Source organism: Microtus pennsylvanicus, chromosome 1 (genome assembly GCF_037038515.1).
Source record: "Microtus pennsylvanicus isolate mMicPen1 chromosome 1, mMicPen1.hap1, whole genome shotgun sequence".
Classification (NCBI taxonomy): domain Eukaryota; kingdom Metazoa; phylum Chordata; class Mammalia; order Rodentia; family Cricetidae; genus Microtus; species Microtus pennsylvanicus.
Window position 1 is genome coordinate 33,792,596 of NC_134579.1, and position 24,994 is coordinate 33,817,589.

At 46.4% G+C, this 24,994-nt stretch overlaps 1 protein-coding gene across 4 annotated transcripts in view; it reads right to left on the reverse strand.

Moving 5' to 3' along the window:
* The window catches only part of Erg (ETS transcription factor ERG), a 148,302-nt gene that overhangs the window by 77,476 nt on the left and 45,832 nt on the right, over positions 1-24,994 (reverse strand). For 2 of the 4 annotated variants that reach the window (XM_075961014.1, XM_075960997.1), the window contains exon 1: positions 20,002-20,126. The exons of the other annotated variants lie outside the window; for them this stretch is intronic. In XM_075961014.1, the coding sequence (XP_075817129.1) occupies positions 20,002-20,019 (18 nt within the window). In that variant the 5' untranslated portion in view covers positions 20,020-20,126. Of the gene's footprint in view, positions 1-20,001; positions 20,127-24,994 lie in introns of those variants that run through there. 4 annotated transcript variants of the gene reach the window in all.

Below are 24,994 nucleotides of genomic sequence, written 5' to 3' on the forward strand. Positions count from 1 at the left end.
CCATTCACAGCCAGGCCACATAAGATGACGTGTAAGCCTCTCCCTGCCCAGGTGGGGTCCTCAGAAACGAAACTGGTCACAGCATGACTGTGTGAAAACCTTCAAACCAACAACAGCCAACGTGTGGTCCCATGTCTCAGGACAGGAGCCCCCAGCACGGGAAGGGGCTGCCATCCCTGCAGAAGTTTGTCACCGACACGTTGGTTCAAGTGTTCCGATTGTCCCTGCTGTTTACGAGCCTTGGCCTTCGCGGCCGGGCTGAAATGTGTCCTCCTAAAGATGTCCCTGAGATAGGACACCGTTCTGCATTGTTCCTGAGCACACCAGCGCTTCTGTCCCGGAGCGATCCACCCTCCTTTTAACGGCCGATGACAGCTCCAATGGCTGGGCAGAAATCAGTTGAAGGAAAGGGAAGTCTTGTCGGAAATGAGATTAATCTTGTAACGAGTGTTCAGCCCTGATAACCCATCTGGGCAGAGAGATGCTTAAACTGGAGCGCAATTAACCTTCACCCGGCAAGTTCTGCCCAACCGCTATAAATATTAAAGAGACAGAACCCTTCCCCACTCCGTGTAGACTAAACAACCAGATTTGAATTCCACGTCAACGGCCCCTTCACAGATGTGTACCAACGACCACGTTCAGGAAAAAAAAGAAGTAGACAACAGTGGGGCCCTGATGACCACACTGGTGACCTCTGCCCTTGGTTCAGTAAACCGAGGTCATGAGCATAAAACCCCACTGAGGTGTTTTGAAGTAAAAGCCCCTGCTTTGGGAAAACATGGTACGGCTGTTTGAGGACCGTGTCTACCACTGGAAGGCACCCGGAGGCGTTCTCCTTCCCTCCTCAGATCAGTAGACACTTATGCAATGATCTCGCTCTACATTCCTGCCTGTGGGCCACAGAAGTTTGCCTGAACCGTGTAGCCAATGGACCCAGAAGACAGAGCTCTGTTCCTTTTCATCTCTGAGAAGTTGCTGGCGTCACAAACAGCAAACCTGTGAGCTCATCTTTATCAGCGCACACTGTAAGGATGGAGCTCACCAAGGGGGCCCCTGGAAAGCACCAAAAGGTTAGGGCATCTCCGGGGAAAGCAGGCAGCTAAAAATAACCTCTGTGAGCCCAGAGCAGGGGCTGCGGGTGTTTATCTTATCACACAGGCAGCAGCCTTTCTTTAGTACTTGCTTATACGGAGCCTCTGGGTCGCGCCTGTGCATACACACAGATGACACACAGGTAAACAGGTAGCGTGGATAACGCTCGTGATGGCCACAAATGGACATAGGGTCCCTGCCGCATCCAGGATTTAGACAAAATGGACAAGATATATCAAAACACATATGCAAAACCATACAGGGGGTGATGATCTGTGTCACCATGTCTGAGCAGGACCACAACTTATATCTTAATTTCAAAATAAAGGAAATCTGAAAGCGTTCATTTAGCACGTAGTGAATATATCTACCCCTAGGGTTTTAACCCAGCCATCCTACTGTCCTAACTTGGCTCTTAAACAGCACATTAGCTCTTACCTCCACTCCGAACCCATTGGGCAAGCCCTGGCCCCAGGCCTTGTGGACATGGCCATGCTTGCACACCACCAAACACATGTCCATGGTTACCTCACCCGCGTTTTGGGTACAGGCCAGTGGAAAACTAGGATGTGGATATGGCATGGCACAGGGGTGTGCCACAGAGAGAAGTATTGCTGCAGACTGGGAGAAGGCACTCTGGAAACAGGGGCTGGCTCTGCAAACTCGTAATTATGTGCTTAAACACACCTATCTGCCTTTTGGAGAGAAGAATCCATCCCTATGGAAGCTTTGAAAGATCTTAATCCCACATCCCAGGGACCGGGCTGCCACTAAGTCACAAATGTAAGAAGGATTCCGTTGTATGATCCCTCCCGGCCCGTCACCCTGTGTTGTGTCCCTTGGAGACACAGCTAGATTGACAGCAGCCTGTGAGATGGGAACGTTCTCATCTCTGCTCTCGGGCACGTGAACTAAGCAAGAGCGAACAGACAACGCACTACATGTAACACAAGCCCCCAGCCTTTCTCTGTGTAGTCTCGGCTGTCCTGAAACTCACTCTGTAGACCAGGCTTGAACTCACAGAGATCCACCTGCTCTGCTTCCTGAGTGCTGGAATTAAAGGCATGTGCCACCACCGCCTGGCCCACAACCTGTTTCTTAATTTTACAGAGTCCTCATTGTTCATAGCAAGATAAGGTTTTGAACCCAGAAACTAAACTACTTCCAAAAACATAGTACCTAAATATCACAGGCAGCTCATATTTCTAGACTTGAATCTCCGTATGTGTGTTATCAAAGCACATATCAAAGTCACAGAAGCAAGAATGAAGAGATAACGCCTGGTCATTTGCATGCTTGCCCATTTTTTTGAGTTCAGTGTTTGGGCTGAGGGCATTAAACACGAAGTCGTTTTGTGAAAAAAGTCACACACAATCACATTTTCATAATAGGTGACTAGCACCTATGACTCATCTTTCATGGTGGGCGGAGCAGAGAAGAAGGATGACTGACAGCTGAAGCAGCAAAGCCCGGGTGCATCTGCGGAGCCTCGGGTCTGCCTTACACTTCTCCTGTCATTGCTAAGTCAAGTGATAAGAGAAACCGCAGCATCACACCGGGTAGCTTGTGAAACTGAACCAGCTGCCGGGCAAACGCTTCGCCCTACAGTGATTTCGTTGTGAGTATCACACAAGATTTAACGCTGCAGGGGTGGCCAGGTATACTACTAAGCTCATTTTCCTTCCTAATAAAATGAATCGCATTCCTACCTTCTAGAATGCTGTTTACACAGAAGTGATGGGTATGAGGTCCTGGCGTTCTTGCTATCCCTGACAGGGACCTCAATAACCTGAGCCTCTTCCAAAGCAGATTGTGTGCAGCTGGGCCTCCACGACCTCCATCACTTCCTTCTTACTCATGGTGATTGAACAAATCCTACATCTGTAGGTGTTCCTACAAATCCATGTCCACTTGTGATCTCAACGTGGGGTCTTGTCGATGTAACGAGCAGCTGCAATGAGGTCACACTAATTTAAACTTCGATCTAGATTCTGTGAGAGCATCCTTACTAGAGGCAGAACAGTACCACAGACAGAGTCAGTTATCAAAATGAAGGAGGCAGTGAGCATCCTAAGCAGGCAGCTGAAGCCAAAGAAGAGGCATGGGGTCTTTTCCCCTCAGAGCCTCTGTGAGAAGCCCGTCCTGCCAGTGCCACCAGGACATCTGTTTTCCCTACCTGGAAGGACAGAAGTGTCATGTCTGAAGGTCAGTGGGAGTGAGGGGGGATGGATTTGTCACCGTTGCCCTGGAAGACTGATATCCTAATATGGCTACTGTTTGTAACAATAACAAAGACCTTTTCCAGTTTAGGGCATCACATGACCTGACATCTGCCTTATAGTCTTAGTCAAACTTCCCTCAGTGTTGGGTTTATGCCAAGAGCTGAGTTCCTCCCCGGTTACAGCAACCAGGGAGCCATGATTTCTCAGGAGAATGTATATTTTTCTGTGTACACTTTTTCATGCCAATTCCTGGTCTGATTATGGCTTCAGTTCTCTGCTTAGGAGAGCCTCTCCCTGTACTAGTGGGGGGTACATCCAGTTCATGTGCCAGTGGGCATCACAGGGAGCAAATGGTACAAGCATCTTTAGATTCCTGAAATCTCTATTTCTTTTTAAACTATGTTAAGCTCTCCCATGCTCATGGATTGGTAGAACTAACATAGTAAAAATGGCCATCTTATCAAAAGCAATCAAAAGATTTGATGCAGTCCCCATCAAAATTCTAACAATTCTTTCCAGACCTTGAAAGAACAATATTCAACTTCATATGGAAAAACAAAAAAACAAGATAGTAAAAGCTATCATGTATAATAAAAGAATTGCCAGATGCATCACCATCCCTGATTTCAAGCTCTACTGCAGAGCTATAGTAATAAAAACAACATGGTATTGGCATAAAAACAGACAGGTGGATCAACGGAATCGAATCGAAGAACTAGACATAAATTCATACACCTATGGATTCTTGATCTTTGACAACAAAGAAAAGAAAACATCTTCAACAAATGATGCTGGAATAACTGGATGTCAGTATGAAAAGAATGCAAATAGATCATATCTGTCACCTTACACAATATTCAAGTCCAAGTGGATCAAAGACCTCTACATAAATCCAGTTGCACTAAACCTGATGGAAGAGAAAGTGGGGAACGGCCTTGAATTCATTGGCATAGGAGACAACTTCCTGAACAGAACACCAGCAGCACAGCCACTAAGATCAACAATTAATAAATGGGACCTTATGAAATAGAGAAACTCCTGTAAGGCAAAGGAAACTGTCAATAGCATGAAAACAACAGTCTACAGAATGGGAAAAGATCTTCATCAACCCACATCTGACAGAGAGCTCATCTCTAAAATATACAAAGAACTAAAGAAACTAGACACCAAAAAAACTAAATAATCCAACTTAAAAATGGGGTATAAATATAAACAGAGAATTCTCAACAGAAGAATCTCAAATGGCAGAGAAATGATTAAAGAAATCTTCATCACCCTTAGGCATCAGGGAAACGCAAATCAAAACAACTCTGTGATTCCATCTTACACCTGTCAGAGTGGCTAAACTCAAAAACACAAATGACAGCTTTTACTGGAGAGGATGTGGAGTAGGGAGAACACTCCTCCATTGCTGGTGGGAATAAAAACTTGCACAGCCGCTTTGGAAATCAATATGGCAGTTTCTCAGAAAATTGGAAATCAATCTATCTCAAGAATCGGTAGTACCACTCTTGGGCATATACCCAAAGGATATTCTCTTTCATACCACAAGGACTCTTGCTCAACTGTGTTCATAGCAGCTTTGTTTGTAATAACCAGAACCTGGAAATACCCTAGATGCCTCTCAGCTGAAGAATGGATAAATAAAATATGGTACATTTACACAATGGAGTATACTCAGCTGCTAAAAGTAATGACATCAGGAAAGGCAAACAGATGGAACTAGAAAACCAACAACCCGAGTGAGGAAGCCCAGGAAGACATACATGGAATGTACTCACTCATATTTGGACATTATCTGTAAAGTCAAGGCTAACCGTGGTACATGGTACAACCCACAGATACACAGAGGCTAGGTAACAAGGGGGGCCCAAGGACAGGGGACACACGGATCTCCCTGGGAAAGAGAAATAGAGATCTCTTGGTTGGACTGGGGTAGGTGGGCATGGGAACATGAGGGATCAGATTGGGGTTAACTGAGGGGGACAGGGCTGAGAAGTGGCTGGAAAGGGGGGCTTTAGGCAGCCAGGTAGCGCCTGATACAAGGGAAACTTCCATGAGTCTACAAGGATGACCCCGGTTGAGACTCCTGGCGGTGACAGTGAATGTACAGCCCGAGCTGGCCATCCCGAGATCGAACTAGTCAGTTTATCAGGTGTCATTGGAGGGCTTTCATCCAGTGACTGATGGAGGCAGATTCAGAGACCCAAGGCCAGGTATTGGGCCATGCTCAGGGAATCCTGCTGAGAGAGGGAGGAGGAACTGAAGGAAACGAGGGGGTCAGGAACATCTCAGGAAAACCCACAGAAACCACCAGACTGACTCAAGGGAACTCAGAATCTGAACCAACAACAAGAGAGCATGCATGGGACTGACCTAGCTCCTCTGCATATATGTGACAGTTGTGTAGCTTGGTCTCCATGTGGGACTCCCAGCAGTGGGAGCAGGGCTGTCCCTGGTGCTGTGACTGGCTCTTGGGAATCCATTCCTCATGATGGACTGCCTTGCCCAGGCTGAATACAGGGGGAGGTGCCTGGCCTTATGGAGACTTGATATGCCAAGCTGTGGAGAAGCCCATGGGAGGCCAGCCTCTTTCTGACAGAGTAGGGGTAGGTGGGGGGAGAAGAGAGAGAGAGAATGGGAGGAGAGGATGGGGGAGAGGCTGTGGTTGGGGTGTAAAATAAATTAATAAAAAAAACTGTGTTAAAAGTTAAAATGAAATGACAAAAGGAAGTTAAAATATAATTTCCTTAGTATGTTTTCCAAGCAGTAATTGTGAGCAGATTACTCCTTGATCATCCCATGCAGGCCTGTTCCTCCAGCAAAATCCTGCTTCTCTCCTAATTACCCCAGAACAATGAGTGTACAGATCCAAAACACAATTAGCTCAGGACACAATGGGCTCTCGGTGGCCAATCAAGTTTCGTCCAACATTTCGATTCCCAAGTAAAAGTCATTTCCTTTCCTTTGAATCCTACAAACTAGAACTTGCTTTAGCTAGTTTCGCTCGAAGGAGAGACTTTCACGTGTGTTGGATCACTTCTTCACACATGCGTTCCTTCAGGAAACGTTTATATGTGTAAGGAGACCACGAGGAGATGAATTCCTAAATGATCAACCGAAGGATGCTCATAAAAGTAAAATAAACCTTAAATAGATCCACTGCCTCAACGGGGTAGCCACCGGGCCGCGATTCTCCCCTACGAGTAGATGAGCCCCACCCTGCTCATACAGGTGGCATTGACTGACTACTAAGACGGACAAGGAAGTGGGGAGGGGAGACTTATGGGAAAGAAGGGGTTCAGTGGGAGCTTGAAAAGACTATGGAAAGATATGCATGAAATTATCAAACAATGAATAACTTTTAAGAATCTCACCTTTCAGGAAGCCTAGGAAAAGAGTCTGTGGGACCTGTCTGTATTTTTCTCTGAAAACTACATGTGAATAACATACTGTTGTATAAGCAAAACTATCTAGCCAGGACCACAGACTACCTCAAGTCTCATGGATGATCCCAGTTTCACCATTTTCTTCATTCATTTTTAATCATTTTTTTTACATGTGTATGCGTGTCTGTGTTGGATCTGTATGGATGTGTGTAACACGTGTGCAGGTGACCATGGAAACCAGAAGAAGGCGTTTCAGTGTTACATCCCCTAGAGCTGGAGCTACAGGCACCCGATGCTGTGCCGAGAACTGAACTCGGGTTCTCTGGAAAAGCAGCCATTGCTCTTAACAGCCGAACGACCTCCCCAAGACTCTGCTTCCACCGTTTTCTACATAACAATTGAAGCCGTAAAGCTTTCCAAATTAAGTAATACACTTGCACATTTTGACATTTCAGTAGGCAATCCAGTTTATTAAATTCAAGATTTAATAAACCAGTTATTCCCTGCTATTGAAATTAACCTGGATTAAGAAGCAGATTATTCTGTAGTTGAACACAGAACCCTATTTACTAACATTAGAAGCTTACTTACTAGATGACATCTTAGCAGATTACATCACATAGTATAAAAACTACAGCGGTGTCACCCGCCAGGTTCCAACTGATGGGAAAACTTTTGCAGTGAATGGAGACCGGCACATGATACTAAGATTAAATTAGAGTTGTTGAAATTGTGAAGGCGTGACTACAGTCACAGAAGATGTGAGTGGTTTCCATCATGGCACACTGTGTAAAACGTCTCATTAACTCAGGTCCAGCAAGACTAAAGGGCTATGGCAGATGGACAGGTGGACAGTGGGAGGAGTCTCCACTCACTGGAAGCAAAGGCTACAAGGCAAGTGTCCCGGAAGGAGGTGCTGCCCAGAGCCACTCAGACCTGCCTTTCTGCTTCTGCTTCTCCAGCAGGAATCTCCAATTCACAGCCCAGAGGAGACTGTGTACACTCAACCCAACCGGGGTCTTCATGGTCCTGTGATTAGTATGCCAGCAAAAACATGCACACAGAACCTTGGAAAGGTATTTTCCTTTCCCAGAGGGGACCTAAAAATGGCCAACAGGTAAAGAGAAAGACTTTAGTCTAACTAACGTTTGTGGGAATAAAAACCACAGCTACAATGAGATGTCATTTCACACCGGTTCTGATCAAAGACAAGACACAGTGAGGGTGGGAATGCTGGTTGTGGGGTTCTCATGTACATTAAAGATGACTACCATATGCTCCACCAGTCCCTGCATAGGCACCCGAGGGAATTCAGTCCACACCCAGTACGGATACCCACAAGCCTCCAGTCACTACAACAGTGTTCACCTTAAACATAACATAGAAACAACCTCAGGGGGTAAAAGATGGAAGAGTCTGTATAGATGATATTCATCTTCGAAAAGTTAGATTCTGGGTTGGAAATGTGGTTCAGTCCACAGAATGCTTGCCTGACATTCATGAAGCCATGGGTTCAATGCTCAGTGCTGTGTAAACAGCACATGTCATCATACACACACACACACACACACACACACACGCTATGTCAGCACTTGAGATAAAAGAAGAAGGCTCAGAAGTTCGACACCATCACTACCCTCATAGGTAAATCCAGGCTAGCCTGAACTACATGAAATGCTTATCAAAAGGAGGGGGTGATTTTCTACCATTGGTCCAAATGTGGAGGAATCTAGAGGATGATACACTAAGCAAAACAGGTTAGGTACAGAAGGAAAATCACTGTGTGATCTTGCTTATGGTAGAGTCGACAACAGTTAAACACAGAAATCAAAGCAAAAATAAAACATGGACCACAGGAGCGGAGGGAAATGGTGAGATGAAGGCCAAAGGGTAGGAAGCGCCTAGGATGCAGGATGATCAAGTCCAGAGGGCATCGCATTACACAGAGAGGCCCTCACTATATGGGACGTCGCTCACAGTAAATCTGAGGTACTCGTGGCCCCTCGTCATACACACTGGATACACACAGGAGATAGCAAAGATACTAACTCGCTTGAGTACAGTCACTTATCAACATCTACATGTATATGAAGACTCACGTCATACACCTTAAACACGACCAAAGTCATCACCTAAGCCATTTTAAGAAAAGCATGGATTTTTTTGAAGGACAAAAACACATGAAAGATGCATATCCACTTAGAAAGGAACTAAAATGGTTTTGATTTCCCACAATATGGAAAAACAATGGATTTTTTATGGCTGTGTTGTCGCCATTGGCATGACCTTGTCGGCCCCCAAGCTCAGACGCACATGCAGGCGAGCACACACACACACACACACACACACACACACACACACAATTTGTAAAGTTGTAAAACATGGAGACTAGGGTCGGTACCCAAAGAGCTAACCCTTGCACACCTAGGCACCCTGTTGTTCAGAGCTCACGGACACAGCAAGCTTTGAAAGCAGTCACAGGACCGCAAGGCAGGTGTCACTGCTCTGTAGAAACACAGAAACACATGAGGGAATCAAGCCTCAGGGAGTGGATGTAGCTCAATAGATAGAGAGCTTGCCTCCCACACTCTAAGTTGCGGGTTCAATCCCTAGCCCTGAAAAAAAAAATAAGAAGACAAAAGAAAAATGAAACACAAGGCTTATATTTCTAAAGGAGTCTATGAAAAAGGAAGTGAGTAGTAAATCACTCTTTTAAAAATGAGTTTCATTTCTCAAATGTTGCATCTGCAATATGGAGAACGAAAACCCTATAACATTAGAAAAGAATCAAGCATCAGTAGACTCTTGATAGAATGATATAAAGTGTCTTAAATTTTCTGCTCTGAATTTTAATTTTCTAAGCCTCTATATAGTTGTTTTGAAAAAAAGAAATTTTTTTATTGCTGTTGTCATTTCACTGATATTATTCAACAGATTTTTTGAGCCTCCCAAACCATCCTCAGTAGTGTTGGTAGTCTTCCGAAGGGAGCCCAACAGGTAAGACTCTCCATTCACCCCAGAATCACACAGCCACAATTTATGGTCTCCTCCAAGCCACCCAGACCCTGAGGTCAGCGAGGCTGCTTTGTAAACTTGCAGAGGAGGCGTCTGTAGGGAACCATGATGGGAGTACATGGGGTTTCACTACCAGGCAACAAAGCCACGTACATACACTCCTGCAGCACAGTGCCGAAGACGGGACTGTCTCTACTCACACAGGATGTTGAGATTCTAGACTTGGAGGTCTCCAACAAGATTAGCACACAGGCTTAAAGAGGGGCTGTGCAGCGGGCGGGGAGGGGGACTCTTGGGGCCATTTCATTCCAGTTCTTTTTCACTTCAAACACAAAATATATAAGTATACCGAGTGGCTGTGTAGATAGAAATCACTAGGGGATACCAACAGGTTAGCAAGCGCACACTTGCAACACTGGGTTGGTGGTCCACACATACCTAACAGCTTTCCCAGGCAACTCTAGTGTCTGCTTCCATGGGACAGTCATCTCTTATGGACCTATGCACTGGTGTCCTTTCACGTTGTGTTGCAAAGCTTGCAGGAGATGATGTTTGCCTGGGGGGCTGCTCAGAGCATGGTTATTTCTAACCTCTGCAGGAGGCCTGGTGGGAGCAGCAGGTTTCCCTGTTTTGAGCCTGTAAACATCATTCTTTGGGGCTTTGCCAGGGCTAGAGTTGATGCTCTCGGGCACTATTTATTTTGTTTAGTTTATTGTTTGTTGACTTGATATATTTTCCCCCTACAAAAGGACTGGTGGCTAAGGATGTATCCTGTAGATGGGTAATGGATGGCCCTCTATTGTTCAGGGTTGGTGCTTTGTGGTTTTATTTGCTTTGCTTCCTTCAAAGGGCCTAAACAATGCATCCCCTGGAATTTAACAGCAAGTGTAAACGCGGCACAGAACAAACTGTGAACTGAAAATCTCTGGATCCAAATCTTGTGATTTCATCCTGACTAAAGAGAAAAAGCTCTTCAATGTCTTTAGACGGAACAATGCTAGAAGATGTCTTTCATCCGAACTCAGGAAGGACAACTAGGATCATAAATCTCTTTCTGTGACTGAGAAAGCCTGGAGAGACCTGCCCACCCCCACCCAGGACACGGCACAGGCTGTCTGTGCATGAGATAACACCGAGATAAAGGGACAGACACGAAAGTCATCAAGGCATGGTAGCTTCACGTGCTACAAAACACGGAATCCTCCCTTGGAAACCCAGAGGCCTCCGTCCCAAGGAGGAAGGAGCAGCTCGCGGGCAGGAAGCTTCCATGAGGAGCCCTTCCTGCGCCTGCGCCTCTGGCTGGCCTGGCTATCGGGGCAGGAAGCGAGTGTAGGAAGTATCTGTCTACAAACCATTTATCCTCAAGGTAATTGCTGTAGCAGCATTTTACTGTTTACCAAAGCAGTAAACACAAGGTCTAAAAAAAGATGTTTTCCATCACCAGAGAACAAGGCTTAAAAAATATATGTGTTCTTTTCTCATAACCACCATTTTAAAAAAAAACATGGGTTGCCATAGGCTTACACTTCAATAGCAAACCAGTCTAAGGGGCAGAGGCAGGGTTAGTGTCAGACAGGCAGCATCCTCTCAGGGCTATGAAGCAACAAAGTGGATTTTACTTCTCTTTTAGAAGCTTCACAGTTCATCCTGCTTACCTGAAAAGAGGCCAAGCCTCCAAAACTGTCTGTGTTAATTCATGTTGGTGGAAAGAATAATTCCCAGAGTCAGGTCACCCTGAAAGTCACTTGTATTTGACCTTAAACAATGCTTTTACTTTTCTGGGACTGTGACTATGTTTTAGTTCTAAGCATCCACACAGTGGAAGAGGCATTATAGAAGTCAAAGCCATTCATGCTGGAAAGTTCTAGGGAGAGAAAGAGAAGAACAAGGCACAGAGTAGAGGGAGGGAGGGGGGAGGGAGGGAAGAGGGTTGGGGTGTGGATCAGGGAGAGGGAGGGAGAAAGAGGGGCCTGTCCTGAAGGAAGCTGGGAAAACAGAAAGTGTACCATCAGGCATCTCCCCAGCAGCGGAGCATGTCACCTCCAGCCGACGGTGCTGGGAACTGGGAACTGGGAACAACTGGCGTTTCTGTCCCGAGCTTTTATTTCATAACACAGAGAAAACAGCTGTGTGGAAAAAAGGGTCAAAAAAGCTGAATTCACTGGTGGGCAGTCTTATCCATTTGCTGGTGCTCACTTCGGATGGGAGCCGGGTTAGGTGGAGGGAAGAGGTCTCCATCCACTGAGGAGTGAAGCCCCCATGCGCTACGCAGAGTTCTAAGTGCCTTACACCCCATCCCCTTCCAGTAACACAAGAAGGAACGATGGGTCCATCAGGTGAAGAACACGAGGTGGAGCAGGCTATGTCTGACTTGTCGTGGACCAGGGCACAGAAGGGACAACAGGATTAACATCCCTGCTGGGAGCCCTCAGTCTAGGTCATAGATATCCCCTTGCCCAGGTCTCAGGAGGCCCTGCTCTGAGCCACCTTGTGAGTCCTGAGATCTAAAGAATCACCAAACCCCAGAGAGGATGGCTCCACAGCCATCTTCGCTCCTCCCAACCCTAAAGAACAAAGGCCAGGGAGGCCAGCTTCCTGCTGAAGCTCTGACTACCCCCTCCAGGGCGTCCCCTCTCTGTGGCTCTTCTAGGACTGAGTCTGTGCCTGCCATCTCCTGCAGGAATGACAAAACCAATGCTTTTCCACAGACTCTATCACAGCGCTGGCGCAAACAGAGTAGCTAGTGTCTCTCTGGCAGTCAATTGAGGGCTGTGGTGTCCTGGGCAGCCTTCATGTTATTGCTGGCTGCCATGCCTCCCAAGGAGAGAGCCATGCAACGTGAAACCGCATGTGCCTAAAGCAACATCTTAGGAAACCTGCCTTGAATTGAGACATGAACTCACCATGTTGACAAATTCTGAAGTTTTGCTTCAATCGTTTCTTCTTCTTCTGAGAGGAAGCTCACACGAATGCACTATCAAGTATGGCCACAGCTCATGCACATGGACTATATTAATTGGACTTGCGGTTATTGACAAAATAACAAAGAGGACATGGATCTGGGAGGGAGATGGGTGAGGGAGCTGCAGGGAGCAGGTGGAGGGAGGCTGAGATGGAGGAGTATGCTCAGTATACATTGTATAAATATAGGAGACTCTCAAAGAATAAACATCATTTTAAAATGCCCAATGGGATGCCAAAGGGACTGAGGTTATTCGAATCAACTGATTTGGGGATTCATGCAAAGGTGTGAAGGGCTCTCTTCAGAGATGAACCCATGATAATACTTATTAGATAGGGGGAAGGAACAGGAAAGGGCTTCGTGTGTTATCTGTAATTCCGTGACAGCAAAAGTCATGGTAAACCATAGACATGGATGTTTTAGACATAAGATTGTTTAGGGCTGGGGTGACAGACAGCTCAGTGCACACAGTACCCTCTATGTAAGCATGAGGACCCAAGTTCAAATCCCCAGCACTCATGTAACTGCTGGACCAGCAGTGGAGTGGGGAAGACAGGCCCTGGGGGTTCACTGGCCAGGGTAGCTGACGCGGTGTATCTAAGGAGGACAGCTAGCATTGACTCTGGTCGCCACACATACACGCACATGGCGGCACGTAGACTCACACACGCACACGCACACTCACACACGCACAACCTGGAGCATCTCTGCTGGATGTCCCCTATCATATTTTCCAGAACTAAGTACGCATTGTTTTTACCCAGCGTTTGAAGTAATAGCCCTGTTGATGTTATGGTTGGATTCTGATGTGGCACTTTGAAACATAAATAATTTCACTTGGCTTTGGCACTCCTTCCCTGAAACCCTCGGCACTTATCTGCACACGGCAGCACGGCACCTGTCCCTCCCTCCCGGGGCTGAGTTCCACGAACACCCTGCCGCGGGGCCTAGCGGAAAACACTGACCTGACTGCTCATGACTGACGCCCAAGGCACAGCACGGAAGTTGACACTTGGGCTGAGGACATGTAAGCCAGTCACCAGCAGACCTGGAATCGGGAACCTCTGCCCCGTGGATACTGCCAAATAAGGAAAGAATTCTTAGGACAGAGCGGAGCTGAATGGTGGCGTGCCTGCCTCGCACGAACAAAGCTCTGGGTTCCATCCCCGGTACCTCAGAAAATATATCACATTTGGCATATATTCCTTTAAGCCAGGCATGGTAGTTCGCACCTGTAATCCTGACAGTGCAGAAGCTGAAGCAGGAGGATTGCCATGAGGTCTGGGCTAGCCTAGGCTACAGCGTGAGACCATCTCAAAGACTCAGAAAGTAAAACAGCAACCAAGAACCATCTGTCACCACGCAGATGCAGAAGAGGCAAAGTGTCACTCTCAAGTGTTCCAGAGGTTTACGGTACAGCTGTCCCGTGTGGCAGGACGGCTGCTTGAGGGGTTTTGTTTTTCACATAAGGAGCAGATGACGGAGTAGATGGTTACGAGAACGCTCTCGTTACCCCGTCAGTGTCTTAACGCGTTTGAGATCGTTCAAGACGGCATTCTTCCCTACAGAGAAACCTAATGCTGGGGGTGCAGGAAGCAGCTGTCATAAGGAGACCACTGGGGACACCGAGAAAGGAGACTGACTGGTCCGCATCCTTCACGAAGTTTCCACCCTTATCTGTGAACAAGCACTCTGAGGCGATGTACCTGTTTATTTAACACAAGGCCTGCCAGGCAGCTCTGGGGACGGTGTCAGTCTCGATCACAAATGTGAAGCATTTTATGTGCCTTTAAACACAAGGTCCACTTAATTCATCTCATCTCAGTAGGAGAGAGATCACTAAGAAGAAATATGATCTTACATGACTGTCTCTCTTCTCCCTAGTAGTCACAATGAATTGTAGTTAACCCATATTGTTTGAATACTTGCCAGCCATTACTGACAACGCTGGCTGAAGACGTGTGTATGTTAATATCAAGAAGAAGGTCCTAGGGCTTCATGAGAATACAGACACAAATGAACAAAGGCAAGCAGTAGGGAGAAAGGGCCAGAAACAGAAGAAAAAGGGACTGAGGAAGGAAGGCTGAGCCCAGCACCAGCCTCAACCAAGGGCAACAGGAGAAGCACTGGGAAAACACGCTGGATCAAACGGGGAACAGTAGTTATGGACAAGGAGAAAACACAGGTCGCAGTGGATATGAGACAGGTTCATACAGAAAGGAACAATATGCTAAAAATATCACAAATTCACATCAAAATGAGAAAAAGAGAGCTTCCATTCTTCCCTGATCAATTGACAAACATTAGATCAGAATATACGAGTGGTCGTGAGTCAATCCCTCAGGGGGTAAGCTGGCAATGTCTATGAAATCAGCACAGTACTTTAATTTCACAAAGATATTAAAGATGTGCACAGCTGCTGGCCCAAAAGTTTCTTTTCTAAGCAACAACACTCAGAAAATGCTTTTTTCTAGACATCAGATAGAGCGTGTCCAGCCGTGCATGTATGAAACTGTGAAGGAAGGCTTAAAAAAATTGGTTGTAAAATAATTTTTATTTTATATTTTAAAAAGCATAAAAATCATGCTTATTAGAAGCATGTAGTGACATGGTGGTGAACTGTGTATAAATTATCAAGAGCAAAAAGTGATCTCTTTGCACCTTTCCTTACAGTGAAAATGTCTTGCACGCTACAACCGTAAATTGTACAAAGCAAAATTACGTTTCCCCCTAAAAGCTCATGGAGAAAATTGGATAGTGAAGGATCTCAGCATCCTTCTTTTTGTGCTAACAGACAAAAACAAGACACGATTCGGGCCTCCCGCTATCACCAGACACATAGTCCTGGGTTGCAGCACAGGTAAAAGCAGCAAGCCGATCACTGCCACCTAAGCCACCAGCTTCCTCCACCTTTCCTGCTGCAGCTGGCTGCCATCTGCAGCTCCCACCTTCTCCCTAGCCCCATATACTCTGCCACAGGCTCGGAGGCCATGATAGAAGCTGGAAGAGACCCTGCCGCTTGCCCTGTGTCTGTGAAACCACCCAGGCAGCGTCCGTGGCTGTGAGCTTTACTCCTGAAGTTGGCTTGTGTGAAACACGGAGGAAAAGGTGCATCAGAAAGCATGGCAGTTCATCCTGAAGAATCCCGTGGCAGCTGCGGTTTCCTGAGTGCTGGCTCACGCCAGCATGAGGAAGGGTCACCACATGACAGTGAGAGCTGGCATCACACGCCCAAGCCCCCAAACGCAAGTGTGTCTGTGGCCACAGGACGTAAGAGCTGGCCTCTGGGGTGATCTGATAGTGTCCTGAGGGCAGGGCAGGAAGCAGTGTCCTTCAGCTCATGGAAGCAGAAGCCTCTATAGCAACTGGACAAGGCCCACCATGGCGGTGTGAAAGCACACTGTGTCAAAACCACCTCTGCAAATTTCCTCTGCTGAGGCTGTATGCCCCGTGAGCACCAGCAGCTTAATCAGTGCCTCTCAGCTGAAGGAACTGAGCCACTCCGCACGAGTATCACTTTCCTGAAGGCTTCGTTTGCTTTTCAAGATTTACTTTATTTTATGTGTACGCTTTTCAAAGAATCATTGAGTGTGTACGAGTGTGCTTGGGAATATGTTTTTAAAAATCACGGTCTGTTTTTTTCAGCAAAAAAAAATAATGAGTTTAACGGAGACAGAGATGATGAGGGAATCATATTGTTTTGGAACATTCACAGACGGGGAGTCCTGCAGGGAGAGCTGCTGTGTGTTCAATGAGAGGGGAGAATACAGAGCTACCATTCGGGGTGACTGGTGGACACACACATACACACACAGACACACACATAGAGACACACACACAGACATACACACAGACACACACAGACATACACACAGACATATACAAACATACACACACAGACATACACAGACACACACACAGACACACACAGAGACATCACAGACAGACATACACACACAGACACACACACACAGACACACACAGGCAGACACACACACAGACACACACAGACATCACAGACAGACATACACACAGAGACACAGACATACACACAGACACAGACACACACAGACATACACAGACATACACACAGACACACACACAGACATACACAGACATATACACACAGACATACACACACAGAGACACACACACAGACACACACACAGACAAACACACACAGACACACACACACAAACACACACACACACAAACACACACACACAGCTTTCACGGATGTGCTATACCACAGAGAATCTGAGAATACTCCCGAGTGCACACAGTAAGTATCTTGGAGATGCTACTGTCTTTTCAAACACCTAGGCTGGAGTGGGGTGGGGTGGGGTGGGGGAGCAGCTTTGGGATGTGGCAGTTATGCAGAACAATAACATCTAGCACCTGGAGTTCCTTCCACTGTCGCAGAATCCCGGACTAAGCAGGGAGGAGGGAGGCCATGCCTATTTCTCTGACACCAGCCGGGAACACAGCTGTAGCTACGCTGCCTAGCAGCAACCATTAAAGCCCCTGCAGAGATTGCTGTTCCCTGTCATCCCCAGTTTCTGAGTGCCCTGGGCCTCCTTAGGAACTTTCCACATCCTGTCTGACTCCTGAGCTACTTCCACTCGAGGTGCCGTTTGAACATGCTCCTTCCATGTCCTTCCATGTGCACACACAAACACACATGCATGCATGTACATACACACAAACACACACATGCAAAGACACACAGACACACAAAGACACACACACACATGCACACACACAGACACACACAAAGACACATACACACACGCAAAGACACAGAGACACAAAAAGACACACAGACACACATGCAAAGACATACATGTACATCCACACACTTAAAAGATTCAACTCTAGACTTAAGGCGTTCAACCTAGGGACTCACAGTCTCCAATTGTTCAGAATTAGAATGTTTTTTCTATCGGAACCCTATTCAGTCTGCCCCCCCCCGCCACAGTGTTTTTAAATACAGGACACTATAGGCTTCTTTAAGCTATGGGTATTGCAAATAAGGTCAGAATAATCTCTGGAGGGCTGAATCAGACCCCTAACCGACGTGCGGAGGGTTACATGAGGAACAGCGGCCTCCAGGGTCAGTCATCGCTCAGGATTGTAAGAAGCCCTCAGAGCCATCTTCCAGATGCTTGCACACAGAGATGGTGGCTTGTTTGCCAACATGTTTTTATTAGGGCCCTTGGCCTGATCCTGAAGCCCATGAATGTGCAGAGAGAAACCTAAAATACCTTCACCTTTCCCCCACTGAAACGCCGTGTTCTGGAGCCCAGTAAGACTACCAGCATAGTGCTCCCAGGCTCCAGCGTGGCTGAAGGAAAGGAGACACAAACACGGTGCCTGCAAGTGAAAGGGCTCATTGATCTGTTTACTGAAACACCTAAAACTCCAAGCCTATTTGCCATGGGAAAATGCCCCTGTGGGGACTCTCTCAACTTCAGAGAGGATGTTTCCCTCTGCTAATCTGAGGCTTGCGCTAGCGGAACTAAAGCTGCAGTCAAGGGACACAAGGCCTCTTGCCCACTCCATAAACAAAGCCATGGAATCCCCTCACTATACCCAGAGAACCTCACAGAGGCTGATCTTCACCAAAGTTACCTTGCAGGGGAGACGGCTCTAACAGGGGCCTTAAAGAATCCCGGGAAGTCGTTTCTATCACGGGGAGATATACGATGTCATACAGCACAAAATTCAAACAGGCCCAGAGACCTACACAGCAGCAAGCGATTGTCTCCGATTGTATTCAGGAGTCAAAAATGCCTTCAAACTTCAGAAGCAACTTCTTCATAAACAGGGATCTTAAAGGAAACAGCGTAACACACTGGAGTGTTTGTCGAAATGTACTTTACCTCCTACACGGCGGCGGCCTGCTCTGTCTGTGCTTTAAAGCATTGGCTTGGGAAGTGGGGAGGAACCCACATAAGTGTCTGCTCAAACTATCTAAGATTTACAAAGAATATTTGATTTAATTGCTATGAAATAGGGATTAAGAGTCTATGAAATAGAATTAAGAGTCTAAAGCACAATCCAAAAAGGCAGAATTTGGGGTTATCAAAATCCAGTCATTTCTACTCACTTAGCCCACTTTTAAAATCCCCTCTAGGTCACCATATTGCAGCTGGCCCTAATCCTTGAAGCCACAGAAGGTGAAGTTCTAAGACTTTGGTACATTACTTACTACGTGATAGAATACATCCTGAGACTGAAAATTAGATGGAACTCTGAAACACAGTTTACCTGATACATAACGCAATAGATATTAACCAAAGAGGGTTTTCTAACGCCTCATCTGGGCTGTGGGCAACCCCGACTTTCATGAATTTTCAAGCGAAGCAGTAGTGGACAGACAAGTCTTGTCCCGTCTCTGTGACACCAAGCTATAGACACAACAAACAACACACTCTTTGGCTCACTTTCTCTGTCTATGTAGGCTGCTAGTTTTCCCCATTGCTACAAATGTCATCAACGCCCGGCGGCCTGGAACGTCGCTTAACAGACCCACCGCCTCAGACTTCCACTGCCTCCACCGACTTCTGTGTCAACCAGCCCGTACTTAATTCACCGCCTGTGCGGATTTGTCTCCGTGTTAAACCCTACCAGCTTCCTCCCAGAAACATTTACAAGAAAACACACAGAACAAACACAACTGAGGAGAGACCCACAGACCACACGACTAGGAAGAAAGCTTGCAGCGCAGAGAGGGGCAGGTGTTTTATTTGTGATAGCACACCCAATTACCACCATTTGAGACGGCTCAGTCCTCTCAGCATGGAGGCGTCCCACAATTCAAGTCAACCTCTGTCCATCCTTCTACCACCAGCCACAGAAAATCTCCCCACTTCCGTAGGGACGTGCCGGCATGCCTGTTGGTGAGGAGTCCCAGAAGTGCATCCGAACATTCGCCATGGACAAAGCCCATCGCTGTGACCCTGCCCTCCAGCCTCCGTGATGGTTGCTCCGCATCAGACCCACATCCAGACACCGTTAGGAACAGGTAAAGAATCTGAAAATTCAGGAGTGCTCCAAACGCCTCCAACAAGAGTAATCCAGGGCGCTCAACAGAGAATTTAGAAACCCCAATTTTTTTTCCGAGTTTGAAGTTTTTAAGCCTTGCGGATGGTCGGAGTAGGAAAAAGGAAATTTACTAGGCAGCGCAAAGGAAATCTCGTTGTCCTCTATTGTGGTAGGGGGGGTGTTGCCCAACCCTAACTTATCTGCCTTGATAAAGGAAGCCAAGCGCAAGAAGAGCAAGGTTTTGTCAAATGTAGAGGAACCCTCTCCTTACCTTAATCGTGCTGGCCATATTGCAATCAAGTTTATTGATCGTTAATAAATGTTAATAATAATTATTGCTTCTCTCTGACCAGAAAGTAGTTTTGATGAGGTTGTTTAGAGCGGATGAGATTGTGCTAAGTCTGGGAAATGAAGTCAACCAATGGCAGGAAGAGGTTTCTATTGGTCCTGGCTGCCCAGCCCAAAGAAACAGGATATTTGGGAGTGGAGAGATAAGAGACCCTGAAAACAATGTTGTTTTTCTTGATGATATGCAGCCAGGAGAATTTTTTTTTAATTAAAAAAAAAGGCATCAATTGGCTGGGGCTGGGACTGTCACAGCAGGTGTGACCTGTGTGACTCTGGGTGACAGGCTGCACCAGACCAAAGCAGGATGCAGATGTGGCAGGGCTCTGCATGGCTGCACAGGGGAGGTGGAAGGCACCTCACAGCCTGGGTGTCAGTACTGCAAGCCCCCTCCTCCCCAGGACGCCACCAGCCAGCTAGGAACCAGGACTTTTCATGTACTACATGGTCATATTTAATAAGGCAATTTGCTGCCTGTGATCAAAAAGCCTCCATTTATTCAGTGTCTCCAATGAATGTTTCAGGACTGCTTCACGAATTCTCTTTCCAAACACAAGAAACCATTATTATTTGCTCCCCAAGAAATGAATCGAAAATACAGACACTGGAATCAAGGTAACCAAGAAAACTAAAGAAAAAAAATACAAATATCAAAATCTTATTTTCAAGCACTTATTTAAGGGGCTGGGGAGATGGCTCAGCCAGTAAACTGCTCCTAGTGTATACATAAGGTCCTCAGCTCAGTCCCCAGAACCCAGAGAGAAAAAGCTGGGTGCAGGGTCACAGACCTTCACCGGGAGTCAGAGACAAGGGGTCCCTGCAGGGCACTGACCCGCCAGCCTATGCCAATCAGCTGGTTCCAGACCAGCATCTGAGGAGTAAGATCCAGGGTTGACTGTTGGCTTCCACATGCACACTAGCCTGAGCAAACTGTTTGCCTATATACAGGCATATATGCTCTTTATACAGGCGTACATGACCTTCATATAGGCATACACACTCTATACAGGCGTATGCGCCCTTTATACGGGTATATGCGCTCTTTATATGGGCATACACGCCCTTTATACAGGCGTACACACTCTTTATACAGGCGTACACTCTCTTTATACAGGCGCACACTCTCTTTATACAGGCGTACACTCTCTTTATACAGGCATACACTCTCTTTATACAGGCATACACGCCCTTTATACAGGCGTACACTCTCTTTATACAGGCATACACTCTCTTTATACAGGCACACTCTCTTTATACAGGCATACACTCTCTTTATACAGGCATACACGCCCTTTATACAGGCGTACACTCTCTTTATACAGGCGTACACTCTCTTTATACAGGCGTACACTCTCTTTATACAGGCGCACACTCTCTTTATACAGGCGTACACTCTCTTTATACAGGCGTACACTCTCTTTATACAGGCATACACGCCCTTTATACAGGCGTACACACTCTTTATACAGGCGTACACTCTCTTTATACAGGCGCACACTCTCTTTATACAGGCGTACACTCTCTTTATACAGGCATACACGCCCTTTATACAGGCGTACACACTCTTTATACAGGCGTACACTCTCTTTATACAGGCGTACACTCTCTTTATACAGGCGTACACTCTCTTTATACAGGCGTACACTCTCTTTATACAGGCGTACACTCTCTTTATACAGGCGTACACTCTCTTTATACAGGCGTACACTCTCTTTATACAGGCGTACACTCTCTTTATACAGGCGTACACTCTCTTTATACAGGCGTACACTCTCTTTATACAGGCGCACACTCTCTTTATACAGGCATACACTCTCTTTATACAGGCATACACTCTCTTTATACAGGCATACACTCTCTTTATACAGGCACACTCTCTTTATACAGGCGCACACTCTCTTTATACAGGCGTACACTCTCTTTATACAGGCGTACACTCTCTTTATACAGGCATACACTCTCTTTATACAGGCGTGCATGCTCTATATACAGGCATACACACTACATATGCTTATGCATACACCCCTCCCCCAAATACCTAGAGTCTACGTTCTAGAACATATGCCCCACTGATGGACATCCGTGCTGCCAACCATGGATGCCAACAGAACTTGAGTTACCCAGAAAGGAGGCCACGGGTCCTCACGAAGTGCACAAAACCCAAGCTGCAGGTTTAAGGCCACGGTTCTCTTTCCCCAAAGGAAGCAGAGCTGACACAGGCCTGAACATTCCTTAGAGGATTTCAGGCCTTTAATTACTCATTTTCAGGAAATTACTTGTTCTGTGGATGAAACAAAAGTTTGCTTTGAATTGAATCACATGAAAGTTAGACCAGTAAACGGTACAATCTCACGGGGAACCAAGGAAACAAAGGACCAGAGCCTGAGTCACGAGCAATTCTTGGTTACTGGGACAGACAGGTGGGGAACTGAATTCATTCAGACTTTGAGCCAGCGCTGCCAGGATTCAACACTACTCCCTTTCTCTGGTTTGCCTCCTTGTACGTCTCCATCCCTGTGTGTTAAATCATAAAAAGAAGCTGGTTTCGCCAGTAGGATTTGCTGAAGGAGGCAGAGGCAGGAGGATTACCAGTTTGAGCCAGCATGGGCTAGACATATTTTAAAAAAGGATACAAAAAGAAGGAGAAAGAAAAGATTAGGAGATGGAAGAGGGGATGGGACCCCATGGTCCAACACCTGCCTAGCAGGTGCAAAGACCCTGGGTTCAAACCCCAATGGTGCAAAAAGACAGGGAGAAGGAAGGGAAAGAGAACAAGGCAAAAGAGGGAAGGAACAGGAACAGAGAAAGGAGGTAGCGACTATGAGGAGGGAAGTTAAAAGCAAGAAAGAAAAATATATATGAACACTAATTCCAGTGTAATTCCAGTAGAAGTCTCGTGGCTCACAGGTTCTCACCATCTACATTTTGGGGGAAGGTCGATTTCCGGCTCTTTTTATCTCTGAACAATGCGAAAGATGGCAGACTGATTAAAACTGTGTTTCCCCTAAAATTCTCCAAGTTCTGAGCTGTTTCATCCTGGCAGCTTCCCACAAGCGCTGAGAAAAAGAAACAAAGTAACAAGCAACATCCGGGTGCTCCACGTGCCTGGACCTTTCTTCTCTCTCATGAAGCAGTGTCTTTTCAAAAGGTTGCTGCTTCCTTCAGTAAGAGAGAAGGTCCCCGCGTGGATTTACTGAGCATGGGCTTTTTTACAGGGCTGACTTCTCTGCGATAAAATAGCCATAGATGGTTTTGCCTCCTGCACTCACCAAAGTTAACACAGCAAGCAACCGTGTCCTGTGGCAGAGGCAGCAAACTCCTTCCCAAGGTCTAACCCCCACGACCTGCCTAAGACACCATGGTGCTCATCTGACCCAAATCAACTGTCAAGAGGAAAAATTTTAACTTTGATTTTGAAATAATTTCAACCTTACAGGAAAATTACAATGCAGAGAGACCCCCTCACACAGCCCAGTCTTCTGTATGCCCCGCCATTTGCCCAGCCCTCCGTCACTTATGCACAACACACACATCCTTTATTTGATAAAATACTCCTTTATTAGAGCCTGAATTCTTTGCTTGGAAAACTATAAAGACAAAGCAGACACTATCAATATTTGACATAATTTCTAAAGATTCTGCACATACCTCTCACAGTGCCTAATTTGGAACTTCAACAAAAGTATAAACAGTGATCAGATGGCATAATTATTTGGTGATTGCCACATTTTAAAATGGCAACCCCCTCTGTTAAATGTCTCTCGTTTCAAATGACAAAATGCTTAGCAGATTTTTACTTTCAACGAGTCATTCCTGATACCAAGAGGAGCAAAACAACCCTCAATCCGGGCCATCCCAGAATATCGATCACAAGAGCTTTGCCCATAAACTTACTTGACCACCGGCAGCACAAACAGTACCTATGAATTAGAACACCCCGAAGCCACTTCTTAAACCTTATCCCCGGAGTTATTTGAAGTGGAGGAAGCTCACTTCAAATTTCCCTGACCCTAAGTCTGAGTTTTCATGTGACCTTGGCTCCCAGCCACTCAGCAGTTGCAGAAGTGGGTGTCTTTTTCCCCGAGATGTTACTTTGAGGGGGACGCTATCACCAGACAGTTCCAGTTAGAGAGTAATCTGGCAGCTGCTGGGGGTCATTCCATCATATGTCTGTCAAGGCTAGGTCACTTTTCTCCCTTGTTAAAACACAGGAACACTCTATGGGACCCGCTGGCCCCATGGTAGTCACAGACAGCAACAACTATGGATGACCTACCGGTATGGTCCGTTCTTAGTTCTCCACCACGAGCCCATCACTCACAAAGTCAGTTCCCTTTGATAAGTCTACAGTTTGCTCCGAAGATAAAAGGAAACGGTGTAAACAAAACTGCACAAAGGTTCAATAACCACAAATGAAATCTATTGTTGATTTATCCCCAAGGCAAGCCTCTGATTCTGTGATTCTGTGAGTGTCTCACCCTTGTTTCCTCATGTGTGTGGTATGTGGGTCCGTTCATCCTAGAGTGCCTTGGTGGAGGACAGCAAGGCTCTGCAAATCAATCACGGCCACAGCAAAAGAAGAATGTTACCTTGTAACGGGGGCGCGGCAGCAGAATCATGGCCTTTGTGTCAATTATTCCTGTTTCATGCATCTATAAAATGGAATACCCATCATCACCCAAAATATGGCAGGAATAGGATGGGGACATGTTTGGGCGGGTAACAGCACACATTGCTCAAACATGAGGTCCTGGGTTTGGATCCCCAATACCCACATAAGAGGCAGGGCATGGCCATGACCACCTGTCAGTTGAGCCTGAGTATCTGCTGTGTATCTCAAGTTCAATGGGAGACCCTGTCTCAGGGGATAACGTACAGGACAAGAGAAGAGGGACCTCCATGCATGTGTATAAGCACAC